This window comes from Curcuma longa, chromosome 15, assembly GCF_044706935.1.
Source record: "Curcuma longa cultivar G26 ecotype Majalengka, Jawa Barat chromosome 15, ITB_CL_G26_1.1, whole genome shotgun sequence".
Classification (NCBI taxonomy): Eukaryota; Viridiplantae; Streptophyta; class Magnoliopsida; order Zingiberales; family Zingiberaceae; genus Curcuma; species Curcuma longa.
Window position 1 is genome coordinate 8,711,325 of NC_133875.1, and position 25,369 is coordinate 8,736,693.

Below are 25,369 nucleotides of genomic sequence, written 5' to 3' on the forward strand. Positions count from 1 at the left end.
TTCACAAATATATTCTCCCTTCAGCATTGTGATGAATTCAACTTTGTTTACAATGGGTCTCTTTTTGTTAATTTAGTTTCCGTTGACCCTTAGTGCATTACCATTATGCAATCCTAGAGTTCTTTAGATGTTGTATATCTCTGTATCTAGCTCATCTCTTGTTTTGTCAATGCTTGCTCCAATGTTAGTTTTGCTTTTCTATCAATCATTACCACCTTCTTTTGCTTCTTCATTAACTTGAAAGAGGCAACATGTTATTTTCATCATCAATAGAAAATGCATACCATATCGATGTTGAGTGAAAGGTAATTCCATCTTACATTTCAATAAGTTGAAATTCTCCTCCAGCTTCAAAATCTAGAAATGGTCTTCCATAATTTACTTCATTGACTATTAGTACTTTGGAAACAACTTGACTCTTACCACTTATAAGGATTGAAGTAGATGTGATAGAGAGGGTGAATACCACTTTTCGTCTATGTTGATGACTATCAAAAGCATGCAACGGAAGTAAAATAAAGTAAATAACAACAAACAAGCACATATACTGATTTTATATGATTCATGATTCTCCAAAATCAGTACTTCTACGACCTAGATATCTACTATCTTTTCTCCTCTTTATTTAAGCACTAAAGGTGAAGAAATCTCTTACAAATTCAACAATTTTAAGAAAGAAAACTACAATAAAAGTAGAACATTGAAGGCTTAAGTGGAGGCAATATATGGGTGTGATTTCACTTGGTTAATGTTCTGTCTCATAACCTCTTGTCTCTTATAGCCTTCATCTCAAAACTTGTCATTTTACTAATTTAGCAATCATCAATCATCTGATCATTGATCATTAGTCAATCAATCCTTTTAATCTTATCTAAATTATATTGTTGGAACTTTCATCTTCAAGTACGTTTGAATTGGATGATGTAGCATCAATTAACTAGTCTTACCGTTAGTTGATTCAAACACCTTTTATTCCCTTCTAACGAACCTCAATTGACTAAATTAATCACTAAAAAACTATGTTCATTTCCAAATGAACTACTAGTAAACTAGAAAATCTTTTGTTCATTTTGTCAAAGTCTAAACCATTGGTTGACTAATCCTCACCTACCAGTAAACTTGACCATGGTTTAAAACCAATAGTTCATCGATTCAAAACTGTCGATTCAAAAAATATTAACTCTTAACCTTCAAAGGTAGTTATAATTTACAATTCAAAACCACCACTTATGATTCCATTCACAGTTCATGATGGTTTAATTTTTTATTTAAAAAATAAAAATAAAAAAGATATAAATTTATTTAAGTTGTCTACATATCCACTTAGAATATAGGAGAATCAAAATCCATGTAGTTTGTTTACCTTTTTACCTTTATTACCTTAGGAAGTGGCATTGTTACTCACTTCAATTTTTCATTCTTATAGTGCTAATTCCTTTAGTATCAACCTCTTCTACCTCATCATGTGAAAATTATATTCCTTATATTCTTTTTTCAGCTCTCATCCAATCATTAAGTAATGCTTGTTCTTTGAAAAAGCCAAAAGATAAAGTAGATCATCTTTCATTTAATATATTACCTCTAAAATTAAATGTCTATTCTACAACAACGGTTGATACTAAACAAGCTAGAATTTTCTTTGCTATGATGGAGAAGATGGGAAAACTTTGAATTTTCTGTGACTACCATTGTAAAATATCAAAATTCAACCTGACTGACAATCTATTTCACTAAAATTAAAAGAAATCATAAAATAATTGTTAAGTTCCTATTTGGAACTTGAGAATCCTCATAGATATTTCATATGTTCTCTTAATAAAGTTATGTTTTATGAGTTTTAGATGACTAGTATTGTAGGCAGTTACCGTAACTGCCCACCACGCACCCCACGGAGTGCACGTTGTGCACTCCGTGGAGAACGCAACCTTTCCCTATTAAAGGGAGAGGAAAGCCCTGAGAGGGAGTGCATGAGAGAAGGTGAGAGGTGATACCTGCAGTGTGCGTGTGTGCGTCCAAGTTGAGAGAAGCGACGCTGCTGGAGAAGATCAGTGAACACCAGAAACAGCAGATTTGGTTTGTGGAAACCTGAGGAGTTTTCCTCGTGATTGTTCCTCTGACGCGAGCAATCCCAGCCGGAATCATGCTACAACAGGTAAATCCTACATTGGTATCAGAGCATGTAACATAGTTTTTACCTGTTAGCGTTTGCCTCATTTGCTCGTCTCTATTTTGGTCGAACGGTCCCTGTCTCTGTTCTCTATTCTTGGTCGATGACGCCACACACGCTGCCCGCAGCAGCGCACAGGCGCTGTCTACGGCTAGTGACGTGTCCCCCTAATTCCGACGAGGTTGGCGTGGACGAGAGGCAAGAGGTCGGCGACTGGTGTTGACGGGAAGCAACGCTCGTGGATGGAGCAATGATAAAACCTAAGGGTGAAAGAATTGGGCTTGTTTTGAAGAGAAAATACAAAATGACACATTTGAGGTGATAAAGAGAAGAAAAGAGAAGAAGTAAAGAGTTTGTATCAAGATTCCGATCAGTGAATGGACCCAAATAAAACCTACTCCATTTCAGTAGCTTTATGAACAACCAATTCAAATTCCAATCCTTCAAGATGCTGCTCCAACAGAAAAGAAGAACCAAAAACAGTTTTGCAGAAAAACAGTTTTAATTTTTAGCCAAGTTCTTGCTATTTTTGAGCTACTGATCTGAGCTCTAATTGCCTAGAAATTTGCATGGATATTAGCACTATCAATCAAGCTTCATGATGGAAAAAGAATGGAGGAAAAACAGTAAGAGAATGGAGAGAAAAAGAAAAGTTTCAGATTGGGTTTAAATCAATTTTTATCAAAATTGTGTCAATGATACATTGCATTTTCAGATTATTGGGAAGTGAATTGTGGTTTCTGATGATTGGTTGACATTTGTAAGGCTTTGCAAAATTTAGATGTGAAGGAATTGGGTTTGATTTCAAAAGAAGAACGAAAATGGCACAATTGGTGTGAGTAAGCAAAAGGAGAAAAACAATGAAAGTAGAGTTTGTATCAAGGTGGAGAATCTCATGAGTTTGACTCACCCTTGGTTCATGAATCTGAAAAACACACTGAAGCAAATGAAATACAAGAGAAAGAAATCAGAAAAAGGGCAAGGGTTCATTGATAGCATTTACTTATACATGTCTTCCACTTTCATGCACTTTCTTTTCTTGAATCTCTTTTCTCTTGAAATTTCATTTCTAATTCCCATTTCATTTATCTAAGTTCATGATCTCTTTATGTCTTCAATAAGACCAATAGATGTGGATTCCAAATCATGAATGGTGGTGGAGAGTAGAAAACAAGCAAGCCTATGGAAATGCATGAAACCTAAGTGCTTGAGTGAGCTCCATCTCACTTTTTGATCATAAATTAGAATTAGGGTGAGAGCCACTGATTTATCTATTGAAAACAACCTCGTGAGATTTTGTGTGATGCATTTTTCTCAATTAGTCAAGAAGGGTGAAACTTACTATGTGGTTAACCAAATACAAGTCTAATTCATGGATTTAAGCTTTTGAGACTTTACAAGCTTAGATAATTTTCTTTTAATTGTTTCTAATCATGATTGAGGATGATCTAGGGGGGTACAATCTTAGTTTATTTTGTTGACTTGAGCGGGACGCTCAAGGGTAAGTGTGGGGGAATTTGATGAGCTTAGGGTTTTTACGATTTAAATCGATTCAATTTTGGGCTTTTATATGAAAATAAATTATGAAATGGAGTAAGAAATAACTACAACTAACAGGTATCAGCATGGATCCGGGTATATCAACAGAACAGAATAGGAATAAATCCTACTATACAACAGGTATAGAATAATCAACAGGTATCATGAATCAGAGGTATATCATGGTATATCAACAGGGTAATCAAGACTAAGTCATACTGTGCAACAGATAAAGAAATCTACATGTATCATGTATGTAATGTCATACAAGTGCAACAGTCATAGCAAACAAGTGCAACAATCCACAAACACATGGATAAAGTAAGCTATGTAATAATCCTACCAACAAATGCATGTAATATGCATCAACCAACACAATCAAAATATCCGTCACTGTCCGCACTCGTCGTCCCAGTCACTCTCCCAGAGCTCAGTGAAATGGGGGCAAGACAGGACATACTGCCAGCTCCAACAACTGACCACTATAGATAAGTGGGGAGGGGCAGTGTGGCAGGAGGGCATGTAACCAGTCCTGGTGCACCCAACTGTAGTGCAACATCTTACCTATATGGCACCACAACGCGATGCAGGTAAGATCCAACAACAACAACAACTACAACTATCATGGATGTAATGATAATCATCCCAACATGTAATAACTACTGTAAATCAGCATGTACAACAGGAATCCCTAAAGGAGACAGGTCAAAGTCACAACAGTTAGGATTTGTTCCAACAATAGATAGGAAATCCTAAGGTCAACCAGCATGTGTAAACCAACAAGGGTATAAGATAACAACTAGGTATCCAACATGTGAATAGGATAGAACAATATCCGATCATCATAAAGGTCAACAGCATGGTATCAAGCAACGAGTATCAACGATATCAACAGAATAAATATCATAAGGATCAACAGTATCAACGTGGTAAAGAACAACAGCAATAGATCATGCACTATAGAAAACCTGTATTGACCAAGTACAGGGTACCCACCTGATCAGAAGTCTGTCAACGCTAGAACCCCCAGAAAAGTATAAACTCCGTGTAATAGGACCAAATAGTCAAGGTCCTGCAACAGTCAACAACACAACGTTTACTAATACAACACTATAATTAACCTATATTTTAATAGATTAATTCCGATAAATTTTACGGTATCAAACCGATCGATACTAACTACTACCCACAAGATAAAATCAACCCTAAGATAAGTCAACTCATCAACAACCCATTCCAACAATTAAATTCGTCGTCAGCGTCAACAGAAAGAAGAGGCGGAGATCGCGATGTGGGAGAGGAAGTCGGGGTTTCTGTAGCTTATAGGATTTCCTAACGGGTCAGAATCCGATAAGCCTATATCCTCTAAACCAATAACCCATTACCCTTTAAGCCTATTTACAAATAAGCCCTTTAAGTTTTCGGTATTTTACAGATTTGATCTTAATTGTCATATATTGCATAATCTGAGGCTTGATTATAATTTTTGTGATTTAATGGTGAATTTTGACATTAATTTGGTTTTAATTGATTTTAGGGCTTGAACCGGACCCAACTCGAGTTCAACCGGAGTCAAATCGAGTCAAAGTTGTCAAATCGATCAAGCCAACATGGAGGACACGACTCGGATCGAGCCTGATCAAAATTTCACAATTTTTCACAAACCCTAGACTGCCCTAAAGCCCTAGATCAGTTCTGGCCGTTGGATTCCGAAATCAAGGGCTGAGATTAATTGGTTGATTGGCGTATAAAACCATGTTTTTAATCAGTGAACAGTGGCTGGCCGCCACTGTTCATCTTCGTTCCCGAACCGCGACCGCGACAACACCTCTGTTCACCACCGTAACTCCCAGGCCAGCCCCGTTCCTCCATTTCGCTTCCTTCGTGTTCCTTGGTCCTTGAAGAGGTTAGAACCGGTCCGTTGGGCGGCATTCAGCAGCTAGAAGCCAAGCGCCGGCGAGGGTTTCTCCGGCGCAGCAGTCCTCTGTTCCTTGTTGTTCCGACGAGTTGCTGATCAATCCGAGGCCGCGCGGTGACGAGGGGTTCTCTGAAGACCGCGGAGCACATTCACATCACCAGCGATTCCATCAGAGCAAGAGGGAAGGAGGAAATTCCAGTTTGCAGCTCCAACCAGCTTCGTGCCGAGCTCTGTTTGAGCCAGAAGAGGGTTTCTTCGGTTTTTTCTGGGTTCGGGCATGCAAGAAAACAAGACCAACGACCACCTTGTAGCTTCCAGAGGGTTGTCGAAACCAACATTGTTGAATTTGGCATCTTGTTTGACACCAAACTGAGAAAGCACGAAGAAACGATAGGCTGGGATGAATTTCTGATTTCTGTTCTTCAGTTTACTGCATTTTGCTATTTTGCTTGCATTTTCAGTTAGCTCGTTTGTTAGCTAAACCTTGAATTGTTTCCATGTTGTTGATTCCTATTGTTAGTCAATTTTGTTTAGTTTCATTTAATGTTCTTTTAACTTCAATTTCTGTTGGTTGTCTGATAGTTTTGATGTTTCTGTCCGTGCCAAATTGAAACGGAACAAAGTGACACTGTTCCGTGCCAAAACCAACTCTCCCGTGCCATTTCAACTTTGATAGGCTTAAGTTTAGGGTTTAGGTTTCCATTTGTTTGATTTAATTTGCATTTAGGTTAGCTTGGTTTAGGTTTTGACTTAACTGATACAATCATTCATTTAGTTGCATTAGAGTTTAGCTTGCATTTTAGGTTCACTTTGATAGTTTCAATTTTTAGATAAGGAATTGCATTTTTTATTTATTTTAAATTGGCATTTCATTTCAAAACCCAAAAACCCCATTTTATATTAGAAAACCCCAAAAACACGACTCCCAAGCTCAAATTAGGCGATTTTCTACTAGTCCTTGGAAAAACACGACTCGAGGCCCCATACTTTCATTTATTTGCAATTATCGCGGGTTTTCGATAAAATCTATAAATTCTAATTTGAAGCCCTATCGTGACACCTAGTTTAGGGCTTTTCATGATGTTGGTGGTGATCTTCTTCCGGTTGGCATTGATGTCTACACTCATAGGTAGAGTGACCATGCATCTGATGGAAGGCACAGAATCGAGCAATTTTCAGTAGGGTGTTGGCTTTGCTCAATCAATGTAATTGAGACCTTATCCATAGTTTGTACCTTTTCTCCCCTGCGAGAAGGGGCATAACTAAGGATTGGGTGAGGTACTTGGTTCCAAAGAGGCTAATGCGGAGCCTTCTTAGCTTGCCAAGTGGAGGCGGGTACTTGCGCATTGGCCTTGCCTTTACGAGCGAATTGAGTCTCCTCCAAGTTAATGTATTTCTCAGCTCACCCAAGAAGGATGTCAAATTTAGTTAGAGGACTCTTCATTAAAGATTTAGAGAAATCTTCCTCTAACCGTCCTTGGGGAGAAGGCACTCGTAAGGATCTCTAAGTGCCTGAGGGAACATCTAGGATGACTTGGTCGAATCATTGGATATATTCTTTGAGTGTCTCCCGAGTATTTTGCTTCATTGTGAAGAGGTTGAAAGTGGTCTTGTGGTATCGTTTGCTATTGGCAAAGTGATGCAGGAAGGAGACACTGAATTCGCCAAAGGAAGAGATGGAATCGGGTGGGAATAGGTTAAACCATCTTTGGGCCAATCTAGACAATTGTCAGAAAGACTCGGCACTTGACATAATTTATATATTAGTGCAACAAGGAGGCATCCTCGAATTTGTACAAGTGGTCTTCTAGGTCTGAGGACTTATGTACTCTCTGAGTTGTGGCTGACAGAAATGACACGATAATTCCTCTTCAAGGGTATCCCAAGAGAAAGGAGTGTCTCGAGCATTATTTTCTTCTACTAGTAGGGGTGCTTTGCCCTTGTTAAGTTTTCCAATCAACAGCTCTTAGGCTATGGAATCCCTAAATTGTTCCTCCTAACTTGACGCCTTGCCCAATGTCGTAGCCAGAATCGGAGGTGCTTCTAGAGGAACCATTGGTACTCCCTAAGGGTACTTTGGCTGGAGCCAAAGGTACTAGAGCAAGGGCCGGAAGCGAATATGTCATTGCAATATCCCCTCCACAATAGTTGCAATGAGCTGGTTGAAGTCTTCTCTCATCATGGTGATAATTTCACCCCAACCCTTCTTGCTAGTAGAGTCATGATTATCTTGAGTTCTTCCAGTGGCTCACATCTCAACGTCTCAGCTCAGATTCTCACAGATGATATCAATTTGATCTGGTCTGAGATCAAGGAGGAGGGAACCACCAATAAGGAGGCTGGTGACAAGTCAGCGATTTTCAAAGCGAGTCATACAGGACTGGAGATGCGCTATCTCCAAGGAATCTCTATAATAATCAAGAAAGGTTAGAATGGAGGTCAAGACAGACCTTGGTACAACCTCTCTGATGCTTAAGTTAGAATCAGGTGATTGGAGAGTCAAGAGAGGAAAAATATAATAGAAAAGAAGTGGTTGGAATTGTGTGCACATACTTGTGCTTGTGGGAGCATATCTCTTTTTATACTACCTCATTGGCAGACTAGGTGACACCCATGACCCTCACTTCCCCCATGTTCAGGTTGAAGGGGTGCCGCATCCTCCTCACTTCATGGCCCACGTTTTTCGTTAATAGTGTCACCCCATGTTCACCACATTCTTGGTTGATTTCATCCTCCATACTCAAGTATCGAGTGAGAGGAGTCTTAGCATGGGGCATCATGGAATAGGGGTGGGAAAAAATACCGAATTTTCGGTATACCACACATACCATATCGATATTTACCGTTCATATCGAAAATTTCGGTATACCAAAAATTTGGTACGGTATTATACCGTACCGAAATTTTCGGTATCGGTAACGGTACGTAATTTTTATTGTTCGGTATTTCGGTATAGCAACATTTTCGGTATAATACCGTACCGAAATTATCAGTATACCAAAATTTTCAATATTTTCGGTGTAATATACTGAAAATTCGGTATTTCGGTATTTCAGTATACCGAAAATACCGAAATTTCGATATACAGAATTTTCGGTATGGTAACGGTATAGATTTTTTTATGCCGAAATTTTCGGTACGGTATACGGTATCGTATACAAATTTCGGTATATCGTACCGATCCAGCCCTATCATGGAACAAGTGAGTTGGAGTAAGGAGTCAGACACCAAATGGTCGGGGTCTCAAAGTTTGACATCGTGGAATAGGAGAACCAAAGTTGAGAGTCGAGCACCAAATGGTGAGAAGACTCAGAGTCAGGAGTCGAACGCTAAGTGGTAATATTGTCATTGCTTCGGATCCGAGTTAGACATGAGTCTAACTCTCGAAGGGCTTGACTCAGTCCTATCTTGATCGGACTTGGCTCTGTATAGCTTATGACTTACAACTCATCTTGACTTTAGACTTCTATGCGCCACATAGACGCTGTCTATCTCCACCACATCAAGGACCAAGGTGTGTCACAATGTCTATTTCTCCATGACCTCATCTTCGAACCTCTAGAGAAATGGCGATGCCCATACTTGGATTTGAAGACCCAAGAACCACGTTAACAAAACTTCAACCACCAGAGGAGAATGAGGGACTTACCCAATTTAGGCAATACATTGTGGAAGACCCTCCTCATTTACTGTAAATAACAGGTTTGGAAAAATTATTGTAATATGTAATTTAGCATAGTTTATTTACAAGTAAATAACAACTTTTGGAAAAATTATGGTAATATGTAATTTCGCTAAGGCTTTTGATGCTATGTTGAATCAGTTGGAAAACTCTTTATTTGGCTACCGATGGATGCACTTAAGACTTAAATAAAATCACCTATTCAGTGCATAAATATTTAATTTGTCGCCTTTACATTAATGCATACCGTAATTCTGTCTCAAAATGAATCTCGCAGAAGTGACAGAATTCTCACATCGTTCCACATAAAGCATGACGGCTATTCCCACACAAACTGAGATAATAATCTAGTGCATATAAGAAAAAGGTTCCAATGAGACTGTAGAGACCAAACTGTGAAGATGGCTTCAACTAGTGAAGTGCAACTATTGTGATCTCATGAAAAGCGATACTAAGCAACCAAGGATGGCACCAGCACAAACCTGCATATGAAATAGCCGGAAACTCAGTCCAAATAGCTGCAAATGAATAAGTTGAATATACAAACAGATTACAGAAGAGCAAAATCTATAACCAAGCTAAAATTGAAAACTAATTAGACTGCACGAGAATCTAAATAATGAAAATCAGCAAGTTTAACACAAATTTTCCGTTATTCTACCAATAATATTAATATATATAACTAATACATGATCAATCTGTAGCATACCTGTAATGGTGTGTGTCCAAGAAGTTCATGCAAAGGCCTATGATTAGATACAGGATGCTCTGGAGGCAACTCACATACTATTTGATTAAGCAACTGCACCAATGAGAGTAATCAGAAATCTTAGTAGTTATTAACAAATATCCTCATAGCCTAAATAATCCGGATGCATGCTTGACACAAATTCGAATAAAGGGCAGACTTGCATTGATTTCATATTGTTTTTAGATGACCAAGATTATTCCTTAACATGGAAAATGCTCATATATGTATGTAGAGGATTTTTGGTTTATGTTTGACGAGCAACAGAATCTTGATTATAAATATCACCCATGACATATAATGGCAAACTTAATAAACACACATTTTATGTTGATAAAATTTTAGTTATTTGTCTTGGAACCATAGACTTCTATTCTAAGTACTTCCATTTGGAGAAAATACAATGACACCAAAAAATACAATGGTACTCTGAAACATGATATACAATCTAAGTTAAACACTTAGAAAAGAGAAGGTAAAAAAAATAGAAGTAATTACCCTTTGAGTCTCACCAAGCTGTTTGGAACCAAGAACAATGTGTATGTATTCAGTATACAATAGAAGAGAGAGAAAGTACAGAAATTAGAAGTAATTAACAATTGTTTGAGTCTCATCAAGCTGTCTGAAACCAAGAACAGTACGTGTGTGTATTTAGTATACAATAGAACCGAGTGCTATGCAGGAGAACACCATACAACAAACACTATTAATTGATTATTGATAAACTAACATACAGAACTGAGGAAGAAATATTGGAGGGAGGAGTATGGGGTGAATGAAGGGCAGACATTTGATTGCTTCTTGCCAGCGGCCTTTTGGCCTACCTCTGATTAGCTGGGAGGGGATCCTCTTTTGTTTCTTGTGTTTTCTCATCCTGATCTTGAACCCTAGGAGACTTCAAAGGCTTGATTGCTGGGTAAGGGTTTCCAGAGGCTTTATTAATGAACCAATACAGGCTGCTTCTCCATTTCTCAAGTCCCAATCTCCATCTCAGAAAGAGATAGAAAAGACTGAAGATTTTGGAGGAGGCTGTTTCAATGGTGTTTTACAGGAGATTCTTTCAGATGTAGGAAATTTCATTTCTAATGTCGAGGGCCAAAACATTGAAGTTAACCTCTCCTAGGCATAATAGCATCACCTGGAGTTCTCTGTTTTTGGTTCATGTGGTGTCAAATCTGATCAAACTCCAGAATATTAAATAACAGATCTGTGATGACAAGTTGCTTCTGAACATTTCCAGTCAGGAACTTTGCCAAAGGTGCATCTTGTTAGTGCAATCTTTGCCCCAAGTGCATTGAGTTTCAATGTTTGGCTAAACTATGTTTGAAGTTAGGCAATACTTGTGATCTAACATGTGTGATGCAAGTTTGCAGGAAAGTCCAAGCGTAGTCTTGGCAAAGGAAAGTCCAAGTGGGTAGTCTTGGCAAAGCAAAAGTCCAAGTGGGAAGTCTTGGCAAAGCAAAAGTCCAAGTGGGTAGTCTTGGCAAGGAAAAGTCCAAGTGGGAAGTCTTGGCAAGCAAAAGTCCAAGTGGGTAGTCTTGGCAAGGAAAAGTCCAAGTGGGTAGTCTTGGCAAGGACTTGACATGACGAAGCTGATGGAAGCATCTCAAGCTAGTGCAGGGAAGGCATGAGGCTGTGGGAGATGTTTGAAGGCCGAGGTCTAGGTCAAGAGAAGCTGAAATGTGATTTTTCAGCTTCACCAGTCGACTGGCCCTGCCAGCAGTCGACTGCTCATAAATCAGACGCACACAGAAAGATCAGTCGAGCCAGAGGAAGACAGGAGTCGACTGGGCAGTCGACTGGTATTATGGTGAGTCGACTGTTGCCAGTCGACTGGTCTTGGACAGTCGACTGCTATTTGAACGTTGTAGAAAATTGGCAAGCATTTAATGCGCTTTAATGCTCACTGGAAGAACTCTGCAGTTGGGTACTTCATGGGCTTCTCATCCTAGCTTCCACATTATCAAGGAGAAAGTTCTTTCTTTTTGGAAGCCAATTGGAGCTTTGGAAGTGTTTACCCTTCCTACAAGATTTCTGATATTCCGATTTGAAAATGAGAAAGATCTAAAGTAATATCTACAGTTTAGACCTTGGTTTATTGATAATAGGATCGTGATTCTAAAAAGATGGTCCAGAGAGACTCGCTTTAGAGCTGTAATTGTCAACTATACCTGTGGGAAACAAGAGACAAGGAATAACATATTGCTATGGTATAGAATACATAAGGAATACAAGGTTTAAAATTTTAATTTGTGCCAAATTTTCAATCTTTGATCAGAACGATATGATTTCAATACCATACGTATCGCACATAATTTTGATGCTTATTTAATTAAATTATTATTAATAATTATTTATTATCATAATTAATTAATTTTTTAATAATTAATAATGTTGGTGCAATCGACCTCAGTTCAAGATTAATCGGATTGATCAAGCTCGAATTGACTTGAATTGGATTTTGATGTTTGAGTAATATGTTAGTAAGACGTCAAGTAGGTCAAGGTTGACCAAATACCTAACGGTGAAGAAAAGTCTAAGTGGATTAAAGTAGACCAGATACTTAGTAATCGAGAAAGTCCAAGTAGATCACGAAGAACTGGACACTTGGTAATTGGAAGTCCAAAAGGAAGTTGGCAAGACGAAAGTCCAAGTGGATCAAGGTTGACCAGACACTTGACATGAGACTGAAAGTCCAAGTGGGTCATGGAGGACTGGACACTTGGTGATGAGGAAAGTCCCAGTAGATCACGGATGACTAAATATTGGGCAGAGGAAGTCCTGATAGGTCATGGTTAACTGGATGTTAGGCAACGGGAAGTCCTAGCAGGTTGCGGATGATTGGATATTGGGCAGAGGAAGTCCTTGTAGGTTGAGATCAATCGGATACTAGGCAAGATGCGAATTCAGCCTTGAAAAGACTGAAATTAGGGTTAGCTTCACCAATCAATTAGCAAACTCTAAATCCAGAATTATAAGCAATCGATTGCTCGACCTTGGCGAGCAAACAGAAGGTCCGGAATCAATTGATGGGGTTAATCAATCGATTGGTGCAATCGATTGCTTGACCCTAACCAACAAACAGAAGGGTTTGGAATCAATTGACTAGTTTGATTGGAAGCTACCAATTGATTGGTCAAGCAAAAAAATCGTTCTGTAGGTTTAAACGGTCGGATCCGATGTGACAATTGATTGGTGAGTAAGGTCAATCGATTGATAGGCGGAAATCAGCTCGATAGCAACGCTAGAAAAGGGAGTTTTGTAGTCATTTGGAACCGCTGGTTCTTGGAGATTCTAGAATGAAGTGTTAGTGCATTTCCGGATCAACAAGAGGCTATTTCAAGCAACAAGAAAGCATCTACAGCAAGCTTTCACTGTAAAGTCGTTTTCGATTTCATTTATGTTTGTAAATGCTTTTCTTATTGTGTTCTTGTAAGAATAAGATTGTAAGAGCTTTCTCCACCTTCAAAAGTTATCTGAAAAAGAGGATTTCTTAGTGGAGAGAGATCGTAGGAGCGGACCCTTGGATTAGTCACTTCAAGGAAGCAGATACCAAGTAAAACCAAGGTGTCATGCATGTGGCGTCAAGGTTGATTCAAGAATTCCACTGCGCAATCAAGATCAAGACGAGAAGTGATCGAAGTTATTCACCCCTCTAGCTCACACGGATCCTCACAATTGGCAAGTGGTATTAGAGTCAGGTTGCTCTTCATCGGATTAACCTTCGTCAGAGCACGAGCTAAAGGTATATAAAGTCTTAAATTTTGAAGGGGTCAAATGGAGTTTAAAGACGGACTTGGATATGATATTCGAGTTCCACCACCATTTGGATTAGGAGGCCTTGACCTTTAGAAATCAAGAATGGAAAATTTCTTGATAATGGATATATAGCAATGGTTTGCTCTAATAGAAAGATTTGAAGCTCCAAGAAATACAAAAGGAAAATCTCTTCAAAAGAACAAATGAAATGAGAAGCAAATTCAAAAATCTAAGGCAAATGAAAAAGTAACGAGATTGCTAGTTAATATTTTGCCTAACAATATCTTGTGCAAGATAGGTACATACCAAGATGTTAATGAGCTATGGAGCAAGTTGGTCAAGCTCCATGAAGATCTGTCATCAGCATAAAATGAAGACGAGCCCAACAAAGGAGATTCATTGACACTAGAGCACGATAATTTAGAGGTTGAGAGGTACTCAACATCCGAGGAAGATATTGAAGAAGCATCCACTTCAAGAATTAAGAGGGAGAGGCCTTTGACACTGGAACGAGAAGAATTCTCTTTATCCGGGGCCAATGAGGAAAAAGAGGATCCCACCTCTACGAGCAGAGATAGCTCAACTCTCGAAGGTATAACAATTTTAATTGTTAAAAATAAAAATTACATAATATGCTTTGAGTGTAGGGAGAAAGAATACTATAAGAGTAAGTATCCAAAATTAATCAAGAAGAAGATTAAGATGACATCCAAGGTGAAGGAGAAGCCAATGGAGACCGAAACCTTGATACGTAAAGGCAAGGAGCATATGCTTCTTGTGCAATCAAAGAAGGCATTACCGAAATCATTGTCCAAGGAGGAGACACTAAAGTAAGAATAAAAGAGGGAGCTTATATCAAGGGGGAACATCTAAGGCAAGATCCGAGGTACCATTAGTTAATGGTATTTCTTTATTTCAAGACAACAAATATATTAGAAATAAATTTTATCATCTTAGTGCAAATTATCATGAAAATAGAAAACATAAAAATTTTAAGGACAATTATAGACTATATCATGATAGAACTACCCCACTTAAGGATAGAAAGGATTTAGACAAAAATCCTAAGAAGACTAGACGTATGACTAGGAAAAAAAATATCAAAGGAAATCATGAAGAATTAATGATTTGGAGAAAGAAAATTAAATTTTGAGATCTAAACTTGATAAGTTAGAAAAGATCCTTAAGAAAATGACAAATAAAGTTAAAGGGTCCAAAGAGAAAAATCTATACTTAGATAGGCAAGAATCATTTAAGGGCAAGAAAGTTTGGGAGTTTGGGATACAAACCTAAGTCCAAGGAAAGCATGACTTCATACCATAGAGTTTCATATAGCTATGGACTAATTCTAAGTCTAGGAGTCAAGTCAAATTTACAAGGGTGGTTATCTTTAATATTGACTTTGAGAAGACTAGCATGACTAAGGCTTCTCTAGAAGTTATCCTTAGTGATTACCTAGTGCACCCAAGGAGTTCCAATAAGTATTGAGTGACTAAGAGTGTAATATCTTCACACTAGATGGGTATAGGGTGTACCAATCTTAATTGAAAGACTAGTTAACCCAACCATAGTAAAGGTGGCATTTTAGAGCATTTCAAGGTATTTTGATATCTTGAAAATGAAAAGTTGATTTTTATCCTTGAGGAGTTTGTAGTGTGCTAATAAAAATTTGAGGTATTGAGATTAATCAAATTGACACAAATATGATAGGATCATAAAGCATGTCAAGTATGGGTTCTTGGCATACTGAGAGAGATAAGCCACTTATGTCAAATAGTGTATTTGAGATAAAGATTAATTGATAACACTTCGATTAAAAAACTAGATTTTTTGTGTTATATCATATGTCATGTCATCATTTATTACATCTTGCTATGATATTTTGATACGAGTCATGTTATACATACATCATTTAAATTATGAAAGATTTCTTTCAAAGTTATGTATTTGATATATGTCATACTCATTTATATGCATTATTTTAATTCTGTGTAATTAAGGATAAATGACATTAGTTGACATCCTAGGGAGGATGATAAAATTTAGAATACTTAAATAGAGATGCATGATTCCTTGATTTAGGAAAAATCTATTTTCATCTCACAAAAACTCATAGGATGATTTATACATACATTGAGATACTTTAGATACAAGTGAGATGTTAGGATGATGAACAAGAGTCAAAATGTTGATTTAGTGCATCAATTTGAGCTAAGTGTAATCAAAATATATGAATTTTACATGACCAATCATGGTGAAAGTAAATACGCAAGTCATGTGCATTTAACCCATAAATCATGGTTGAAAATTGATTTTGAAAATAATTTCAAAAATATTTTAGAAAACTTAGTAAAGTCTATTTGTTGATAGGAATCACCATTGATTAAGTTGATACAAAGTTAAAATGAAATATCAAAGTTTTTAATGGTTTCCAATTTTTTACCATTTTTTGAAAATAAGATGTATTTCTTAAAAAATTATTTTTCCTTGATAGTATTTAACATAAATAATGCCTATACGAAATTTGATGATTTTTCAAAAATTATAGATTTACTTATGAATTTTTAAAATTCAGTCTGAAATTGAAATTTAAAATTTAGACATCAATCGATTGGTTTCAGTTACCAATTGATTAATGCAGGTACCAATCGATTGGTAACAATTACCAATCGATTAATAGTTGCATTTTTAGCTGAAATAAGTTTGTTTCAACCATTAAATCTCATTTTAGGATTCCTAACTATTCGTAATCCTCTGATATACTTGGATAAGTATTCAAAGGTGATTTTCTTGATGAAAATGAGAAAAGGATGTTAAAAAAGGGAAGATGAGGATTTGAAAAAAGGTTTAGATTCAAGATTTAATTTTTAACCTCATGACTTAGATTTTAGGATTTCCTAAAGGTTTAGGAACTCCACATCATTGTTAGAACAATGATAGAAGTTGGAGCATGCTTTGAGGGGAGGTTCACCTTAAAGGCATAAGTTGGATATGAAAGGGGGAGAATTGAAGGATTGAAAAGAAGGATGATGGGCGTATGCTCAAGGTTAAGCATTGGAGAAAATGAAAGGTAGAGAGCCTCCATTGTGAGGTTGGAAGTTTGAGGTGAATGGATTTTCGAAATAAGTTTTTGATATATGCCAAAATTGGGATTTAAGTTACAAAATTGTAGAAACTCTCATTTGTAAAAAAGGTGGATCCGCCACCTTAGCGGCCTCACACGGTCGGCCCCACGACTATTTGTGAGGAGGTAAATCAAGAAAGTGCAGTTGGTTACGACACAGGAGGGTATTTCCTGGCTTCATCGAACTTCTGCTGCATCGTAACCAACTCACCTATGCCCCGGGGGCGTAGAAACTCTCATTCAAGGCATGAGAAGAAGGAAGAAAGAAGTTAGGTTAATAAATTAACCTAACTTAAATATATTGTTAAACATCAAAAAGGGAAAGATTGTTGGTGCAATCAATATACCCGTCAATTTGGATTAGGCCCGTCGGGTTGGCCCGCCCCACCAAGTAATTTAGGCGGGTTAGAATTAAAATTTTATCAACCCATTTTAACATGGAGTTCAAATGGGTTAACCCGCCTAGGCCCACGACCCGCGTGGGTTGGCCCGCGGCTGGCTTGGGTTGGCCCATGGGTTAAGAAAGTTTATTTATTTATTTTAAATTTTAAAATTAAAGTAGAAAACTCAATAAATTATTAGGTTTGATTCGTCTAAATTACAATTTAAACTTAAAAATTTCAACTTGATCAATTTAAATTATAATCTAAATTTAAAATTTTTAATATTTTTTTATTTTTTGACAGGCCGCGGGTTGGTCTGCCTAACCCGCAACCCGCCTTGGGATTTGGCTTGGAGATTTTCCAACCCGCCAAGTTGGTGGGTCGGCCCGCCCCGCTCCGCCATATGATGGGTTTTTAGTGGGTTGACCCACCCCGCCATGGGTTGACCCGTTTGACAGCTCTAGCAATCGACCCTCAGGTCAAGATTAACCGGGTTGGCCAAGCTCAAGTTGACTCGAGTTCGGTTTCGATGTTTGAGCAATATGTTAGTTAGATGTCAAGTAAGTCAAGGTTGACCGAATACTTGACAGTGAAGAAAAGTCCAAGTGGATCAAGGTTAACCAGACACTTGACACGATACTGAAAATCTAAGTGGATTATGGAAAACTGGACACTTGGTGATGAAAAAAGTTCCAGCAGATCACGGATGATTAGATGTTGGACAAAGGAAATCCTGATAGATCAAGGTTGACTGGATGTTAGACAACGTAAAGTCCCAGCAGGTCACGGATGACTGAATGTTGGGCAGAAGAAGTCCTAGTAGGTTGAGATCAACCGGATACCAAGTAAGATGTAAATTCAACCTTAAAAAGCTAAAATTAGGGTTAGCAAACCGATTGACAAACCCTACACCCGAAATTCCGAGTTTGTTGGTGACTAATAATCGATTACTCGACCCTAACCAACAAACAGAAGGGTCCGAAATCGATTGATAGGGTTAATTAATCAATTAGTGCAATCGATTGCTCGACCCTGACCAGCGAATAGAAAGGTTCGAAATCGATTGGCCAGTTCGATTGGGAGCTATCAATCGATTGATGCAACCGATTGGTCAAGCAAAATAACCATTCTGTAGGTTTAAACGATCGGATCCGACGTGACAATCGATTGGTGAATAAGACGACCAATCGATTGGTAGGAGAAAATCAGTTCGATGACAACCCTAGAAAAGGGATTTCGTGGTCATTTGAAGTCGTCGGTTCTTAAAAATTCCAAAGTGAAATGTTGGTGCATTTCCTGATCAACAAGAGGTTATTCCAAGTAACAAAAAAGCATTCAAAGCAAGTTTTCATTGTAAAGTCGTTTTTGATTTCATTTGTGTTTGCTTTTCTTATTGTGGTCTTATAAGAACAAGATTGTAAGAGACTTCTGTGCCTCCGAATGTTATCCGAAAAGGAGGATTTCTTAATGGAGAGAGATCGTAAGAGTGGACCCTTGGATTAGTTGCCTCAAGAAGGCAGATACCAAGTAAAATCAAGGTGTTGTACATATGACATCAAGGTTAATTCAAGAAGTTCGTTGCGTAATCAATCGACCATGAGATCAAGGTGAGAAGCGATCGAAGTTATTCACCCTCCTAGTTCGCATGGGTCCTAACAAATAAGATTACTAATGCATGTATGTTCCTCTATTTATATTTATTAATTAAATTAATCAACTTGGGCTTGAGAATTAAATATGCTTCCAACCAATTAAATATTAATTTTTTAATTTACTCATTCATAAACTATATATTCTTTCATTTAACAATGACTTACACTTATAATTTATTCAACTTTTGCAATAAAACATTGGAACAAGCAACGAGAAAATGAGATCAACCATGATACTCTCTAACCAAGGCATATTTTGCTTTTGAATTTTTGCGATATTGGCGCAATTTCAGACTCGAAGGCTCAAGAGGCTTTCATTGTTAAATATGTAATTTTGTTTGAAATGAACTGTATATTTTTATGCCTCTATATAGTTATGTTAAAAATTTTTTAAATCATAATGTATCTTCAACCATATTCCAATAAAATGAATTAAAAATAAAAAAGAAAAAATAAATAGATTATTTTTTTACTTAAACAAATAAATTTTCATTTAATTAAATTGTTACCTGATTTTTATCACTAGAACCAAAGTTGAGAGAAGGAACAAACGCGGTGAAGAACGCCAACACAATCTCACCAAATCTTAGTTTTCTCATCACTTACTTGCATGATCTTCCAACATTACAAAAGTCAGAACAAGATAAAATATTCATTGATAATAATACTAAATTTTATCCTATTTAAAAGTTTCATTTTAAATTATTTAAAATTTTTTTAGGATACTAATTAAGCTAAATTGAACTAATATTTTATGTTTTAGGGTCGAGTGAAAGTTTATTTAATGAAGGTAAAGCCTATTGAGTAGTAATTAGGAGCAAGTGGGCTCAACCTGAACTTGAATTTATTTAGCCAACCAAGTATATATGTATAGGATATTCCAGTCGAATCGTAATTAATTATATTAGTAATATTACTAAAAAATTAGAAATTATTTTCACCTCTCTATTCTCTCTCCACATTCTCTCCTCTTGGTTCCTTTGGCAATCGTTGCCACCTACTGATGTTGCTTGTTCGCTGTTAGTCGCCTGTCATTGCTGCTTGTTATTCTAGTACTCTATTCTCCACTTCTCTTCTGCTACCGCCCGTCTCTTCTTCCTTCTCTTCCCTTCTCTCCCTCTTTTCGTCATCGACAGTCTCTTCTCCCCTATCCTCCCTTTTCTCCCTTGGCCTCTCTTCTTTCTCTTTGTTTCGTTATTTCATGGCACCACCAATGCCAAAGTCATCTTGTGTATCCATTAGCAAGCAAAACAACAAATTTTGCCCATGTCAACCGACATAGCTCGACACCTATAAGGTATATTTTTCTGTTTCCTAGAAAATAGAAATTGAAAAGATAAATAAAATAACTAATTAAAATGAACTTTATTTTAGATATTTTAAATTCACTAGACGTAAATGATGCAATAAATATTTTTTTTAGTTTTCATTTTCAATAACTTTATTTTTTTTCTAAAAACAAACTGAAAGTCAAGAATTTTTATGAACTAAATAAGACTCAGCATAATCCCTTGAAATTAAAACATCTAATGTAGGAGTAAACCCATACATATTACTTAATATAAGCCCCTATAGCTAAAACATTTATAATGGACTAAAGCCATAACACATAACTTACAACTTTGCTAACCCAATACATCTAATATCTAATAATCCAATATCTCAAGCACTCCACTGATCTTGGATGATAAATATTATCAATGTCTGGGTTGTTACACAATCTAAAAATAGTCTACAAAAAGCAAAAGTTAAAACTGACTATGACACAAAAAGTCAATTAAGATAAAGCCATAATAATTTTAGACTTTAGATGGAAAAATAGGATTTCAATACCCCTTATTTTAATGCCATGTCAATCTGGCAATCAACATGCTTCAATGCATTTGAAGAATGCTAGGATTAACTCAATTGAATTTTAATCTTATAATCTTCTTTCATTTAACTTGTTTACCTCCATATATAAGCTTATAACAACTACAAAGTTGCTTAGATATACATTTTAGAACAAGTTATAAAACCATGACAAATACAAGGATTACAATTATGTCACTAACGATGGCATACATCATATGAGAGCATTAGTTTCTAGAGCAACCTATATCTTTCTAATACCCAAAACTAAATAATGCTCAAGTACATTTAGTATTTGAAAAAGGATCTTTGCACCTCCATAAATAAACTTGTTTACCTCCATATGAGTTACAAAAAAAAAAAAAAGAGAAACTTCCTCTCTCAATCAATTCTAAATGGTATCAACTAAGACAAACACGTCTAAATTGGTAACCAAAACTACGTTGATATAGATGAGATAGCGATATTTACCTATGTTGACATGGTATTAGTATCAATCAACAATCGGAACGATAAATTTCAATCATGCCAATAAATCTCTATCATGCCAATAAATCTTTATCAATACATGAAGCCATAGTTAAATAAATATAACTCCAAATTAAGGATTAACATATCATTTTGTGCCCATTTTTGTTAATCTTTGATCCAAATGGTACAACTTTAATATTGTATCATATCAACAATTAGTTTGATTTGACACATAATCCTACCTAAATGAATCTAGATTGATTTTAAGTATTTTATTTACTTTTGAAATAAGACTATAACAATTAAATAGTAAATAAAAATAAAATTTTATAATATCATACTTGGCATTTTACTCATTTAATCCTCTTGCACTTACCCAATAAATCAAAATTTCTACTTTAATGCATGCTGAAATGAATTTAGATGATAATTTGCTTCTACTTGTCCACTTTCAAAAATAAGATAATAACAATTAGACTATCAATTGAACTAAAGTTTTAGGAAAATAAATTCTAAAAGTAAACCAAACATTAGTTGAAGTATCACTAGCCAAATACATTTGATATCTAAATTCATCTCACCACGCTTCAACTGGCAGCATAATACAATACTCCACACTCATGACCTAGAAGAAATTATTCGTATCAACTAGAAATGAGTTTTGAACTATGCTAGTGGCATGACATGAGATTTCAAACCATGTTCCAAATACTTCGACACATGACTACTCATATGTGCAGATTCCTGCATCTTATTCTTGGTGTTGGAGAAGTTTTCTGAACTTAAGGAAGGAAGCTATTGATTTTATAAAGCATGTGATTCAAAATGGAAAAGAACACTGACTTTAGTTGGATTCATGATTGCAAAGGACACATGCAATATGAAGTTTCCCAAACAAACGTGCCTTTGCTTCTTGTTCAATCAAAGGCTGAAAGTTTAATCTTTCGTTAGGTATTCCTAGGAAGCCGTTTTTGACATTAAAAGGGAAAATCTAGATAAAGATTACCATGTTATATGGCCACCAGATGTAGGATTCCTCTCCAAAATGTTTTTATAATGCATTGAGAATATTGCTGGAGAAATGTGGTAGATTGGTACAGAATAGTACATTTTAAAGGCAATGGACCTGGATTATCTGTCATAGTATGGTTCTCCTATTGCACAACTAATTGACTACTATGGACAGACTATGCAAGTACAGCATTCGTTCTCAGTATTTGGCCACCTATGTGGAAACTACAAGGAATTTCTTAATCACCAATATCCACTATGCTTTAAAGATATGGAATATAAATAAAAAGGAATATCATTTCATGATAGAAAATTGAAGAGGCACATGGAGAGGGAGTTGTTGGGATTGAGAAGTCAACTTATAGTTTACTGCAACAGTATGTCATTCATGGGGAGAGTCTAATTATGGTTGCGCTGAAGATGGACTTGCAAGACAGACAATAACATTATTTCTTTTATCCTCTCTGATTTGCAATATAAAGTCAACAGTTTATCTGGAACATGCAACTGTTGATTTTGGGTTTTTATGTGACTATCTTGGATATTAATTCTGGAGGTTCGGGGGTTGAAGCACTAATATCAGGTGTGGACATTGATTAATGCTGAATTCTCAGTAATTAGCCTTGCTTCTGAAGACTGGTTTCTGCTCTCTGTGATTCTATGTGGAGGCTTCTGAAATTGTATCTGAAGCTGCATTTCCCAATCTGATCACTCCACCAAGCTGCTGGTTCTACAGGAGCTGAAGCCAAATGCATTCCAACTACGTTTTCAAAGTTGTATCTGTAGCTGGGTAACACCTTCCAGCTGATATGCAATATTCAGATCTTTGGTTTCTTGGTGTTTTCTTATCTCTGAAAAGTTTGTGCCCTGACTATGATATAGATCTAACTGTGTTGAATATGTGTTCAAGCTGCTGGAGTTGTTGAACATTTAGGTTTTTTGAACTTCAGTTTATGTCATTTGTTCTCCAGAAAATTGAAAGATTCATTCCCTTCTCAGATTCAGAAAACCTGATACTTGAATTTGTGGATCTTGTACCAATCCCTTTCCAATGGATTTTGTGTGTATGCTAGCCATGGACCCGCTTTCATAGAAGTCTGATGACTAGTTACTAAACTTTTCATATCAAATTATAATCAAATAGGATTATAATCCTTGTACCTATATTTATAGACCTAAAGATGACTAATTCTATCTACCACTCCCAAAGATAGAGCATAGATATCCATCATAGCTAACTTGTTAGATAAAAATATATAGAGAAGTAACAATAGGCTAGATAAAAATGTTCTTCCAAAGAAGTATATGGAGCACTAATTCTCTAAGACATACTGCATCATAGATAAAGTGACATTCTACCTCAATGTTTTTGGTGTTTGGATTGCTTGCAATCTTGATGGTTGACTAATTCCCAGTGTTATATTCATTAGTCTTATTATGTTGAAGCCAAGATCCCCAAGAAAGGCCTTTATCCACAAATCCACAATATCTCACATGTTGCATGTGTCATTACCCTATGTTCTATTTCAACACTACTTCATCCTACCTCATTTAGCTTTTTTTTTGCTTTTTCACATTTCTCCAAGATAGAATCTCGTAATGGATATTCTGGCAATACTAGGTCCAACAAAATCGGCATTAAACATATTGACATTTTACTATCCATGCTCCTTGTAAACTTTTCATTTTAGATTATACTAAATGATTCTCACTGTTGTTTCACAATGACAATTATTAGGCCTCTAGACAAACTAACCCATAATCAGTTGTAAAAGATGGCCTTGTAACTTGTGAAATAATGATTTGTCTCACCAACCTTTGATAATATAGAGTAATCTTAAAATTCATCATGTTCTGACCATAAATATTTTATATAACTGAAAAGTCTGAAGATTGCATCCAAGCATACCGATTATCCCACAACATCATAGTGAATTTTTACCATTATAAATATATTTAACTATAAATACCCAACCATAAAGATACAGGGGTACGTCAATAGGAGGATAGACGAGTTCCTATACTTCTCATGATAAAGGAGCAGACATCTCATCCATGACCTGCTCCAATAGGAGTCTCCAACAGTTTCATGGTGGTTAAGAAATCTTCACAGATGACAAGGACATAAAAGTTGGTGAAAAGACGAACTTAATTTTTGTAGGTGTTTGAAAGAATAGATTTAATTAATGTAATCTTAGATTACCTACTGTATCCTTATCTTCTTAGTTGACTAAATTATACCTTGATCTCCTAAACACATTTTCGCTTTAATAGGAATCATTTCAACATCCACTTTTCACCCACCATCATTTTCTTTAAAATTTATCCAAGCCCATTTGATCTCATAGACTAATGTTATAAACAAAGTTATGATTCTTATACTTAATTTTCCATCACTAAAACAAGATTTCCTTAAATTTCTAATTTAATAGTGTAGGTGTAGGTCTTTTGTTCCAATTTCCTTATTTGCATTATTATCAATAACAATCATTTGGTTTTCATCTTTATGCATCTTATATGAATTAAACTCTACATTTCCTTTTCCTAGCCATAAATATCTTTTTCCTCATTCTTAATTTCTATATTGTTATAGATCTTCCATAATTAATTTCAAAATTTTGATGACATTATCATTTTTACTTTCTTAAGGACCTTAGTGTGCTCAAAAAAGTGCTAACATGGAAGCAAACTTGAATATGTAAGCAACCAAACAAATCACTAGGGAGGCAAACTTTTGCACTTAAAGATTCGTCCTTTTTTTTTTTTTTTTTGGTTCTTACTTTGTGAGCAATGTGGTGAAATACAAGTACTGAAGGAAGAATCATCAATGTCAATAGATAAAACAAAAAAATGCCGACTACACCTAAAGGACGCAATCAAATAAAGAGGAAAATATTCAAAATGTACTTTATCTTCTTGGCCATATCCATAACATTGCTATGTGTGTATTCACTATCAAAATTACCATTCCAATTGTTTGCCATTGAATTCACAAGCGAACTGTTATAACCTATAGATCATGAATGCCCTAAAGAAGATGCGAGATTAAACTTATACCCCTCAA

At 36.2% G+C, this 25,369-nt stretch overlaps 1 protein-coding gene across 1 annotated transcript in view; it reads right to left on the bottom strand.

Moving 5' to 3' along the window:
• Window positions 1-9,490: 9,490 nt before the first annotated feature.
• Window positions 9,491-25,369, bottom strand: part of LOC141846162 (uncharacterized) — a 34,498-nt gene continuing 18,619 nt past the window's right edge. The window contains exons 4-5 of the mRNA XM_074734161.1: window positions 10,016-10,108; window positions 9,491-9,788 (exon numbers count right to left, since the gene is read on the bottom strand). Of these exons, the coding sequence (XP_074590262.1) occupies window positions 9,732-9,788; window positions 10,016-10,108 (150 nt within the window). The 3' untranslated portion in view covers window positions 9,491-9,731. The remainder of the gene's footprint in view (window positions 9,789-10,015; window positions 10,109-25,369) is intronic.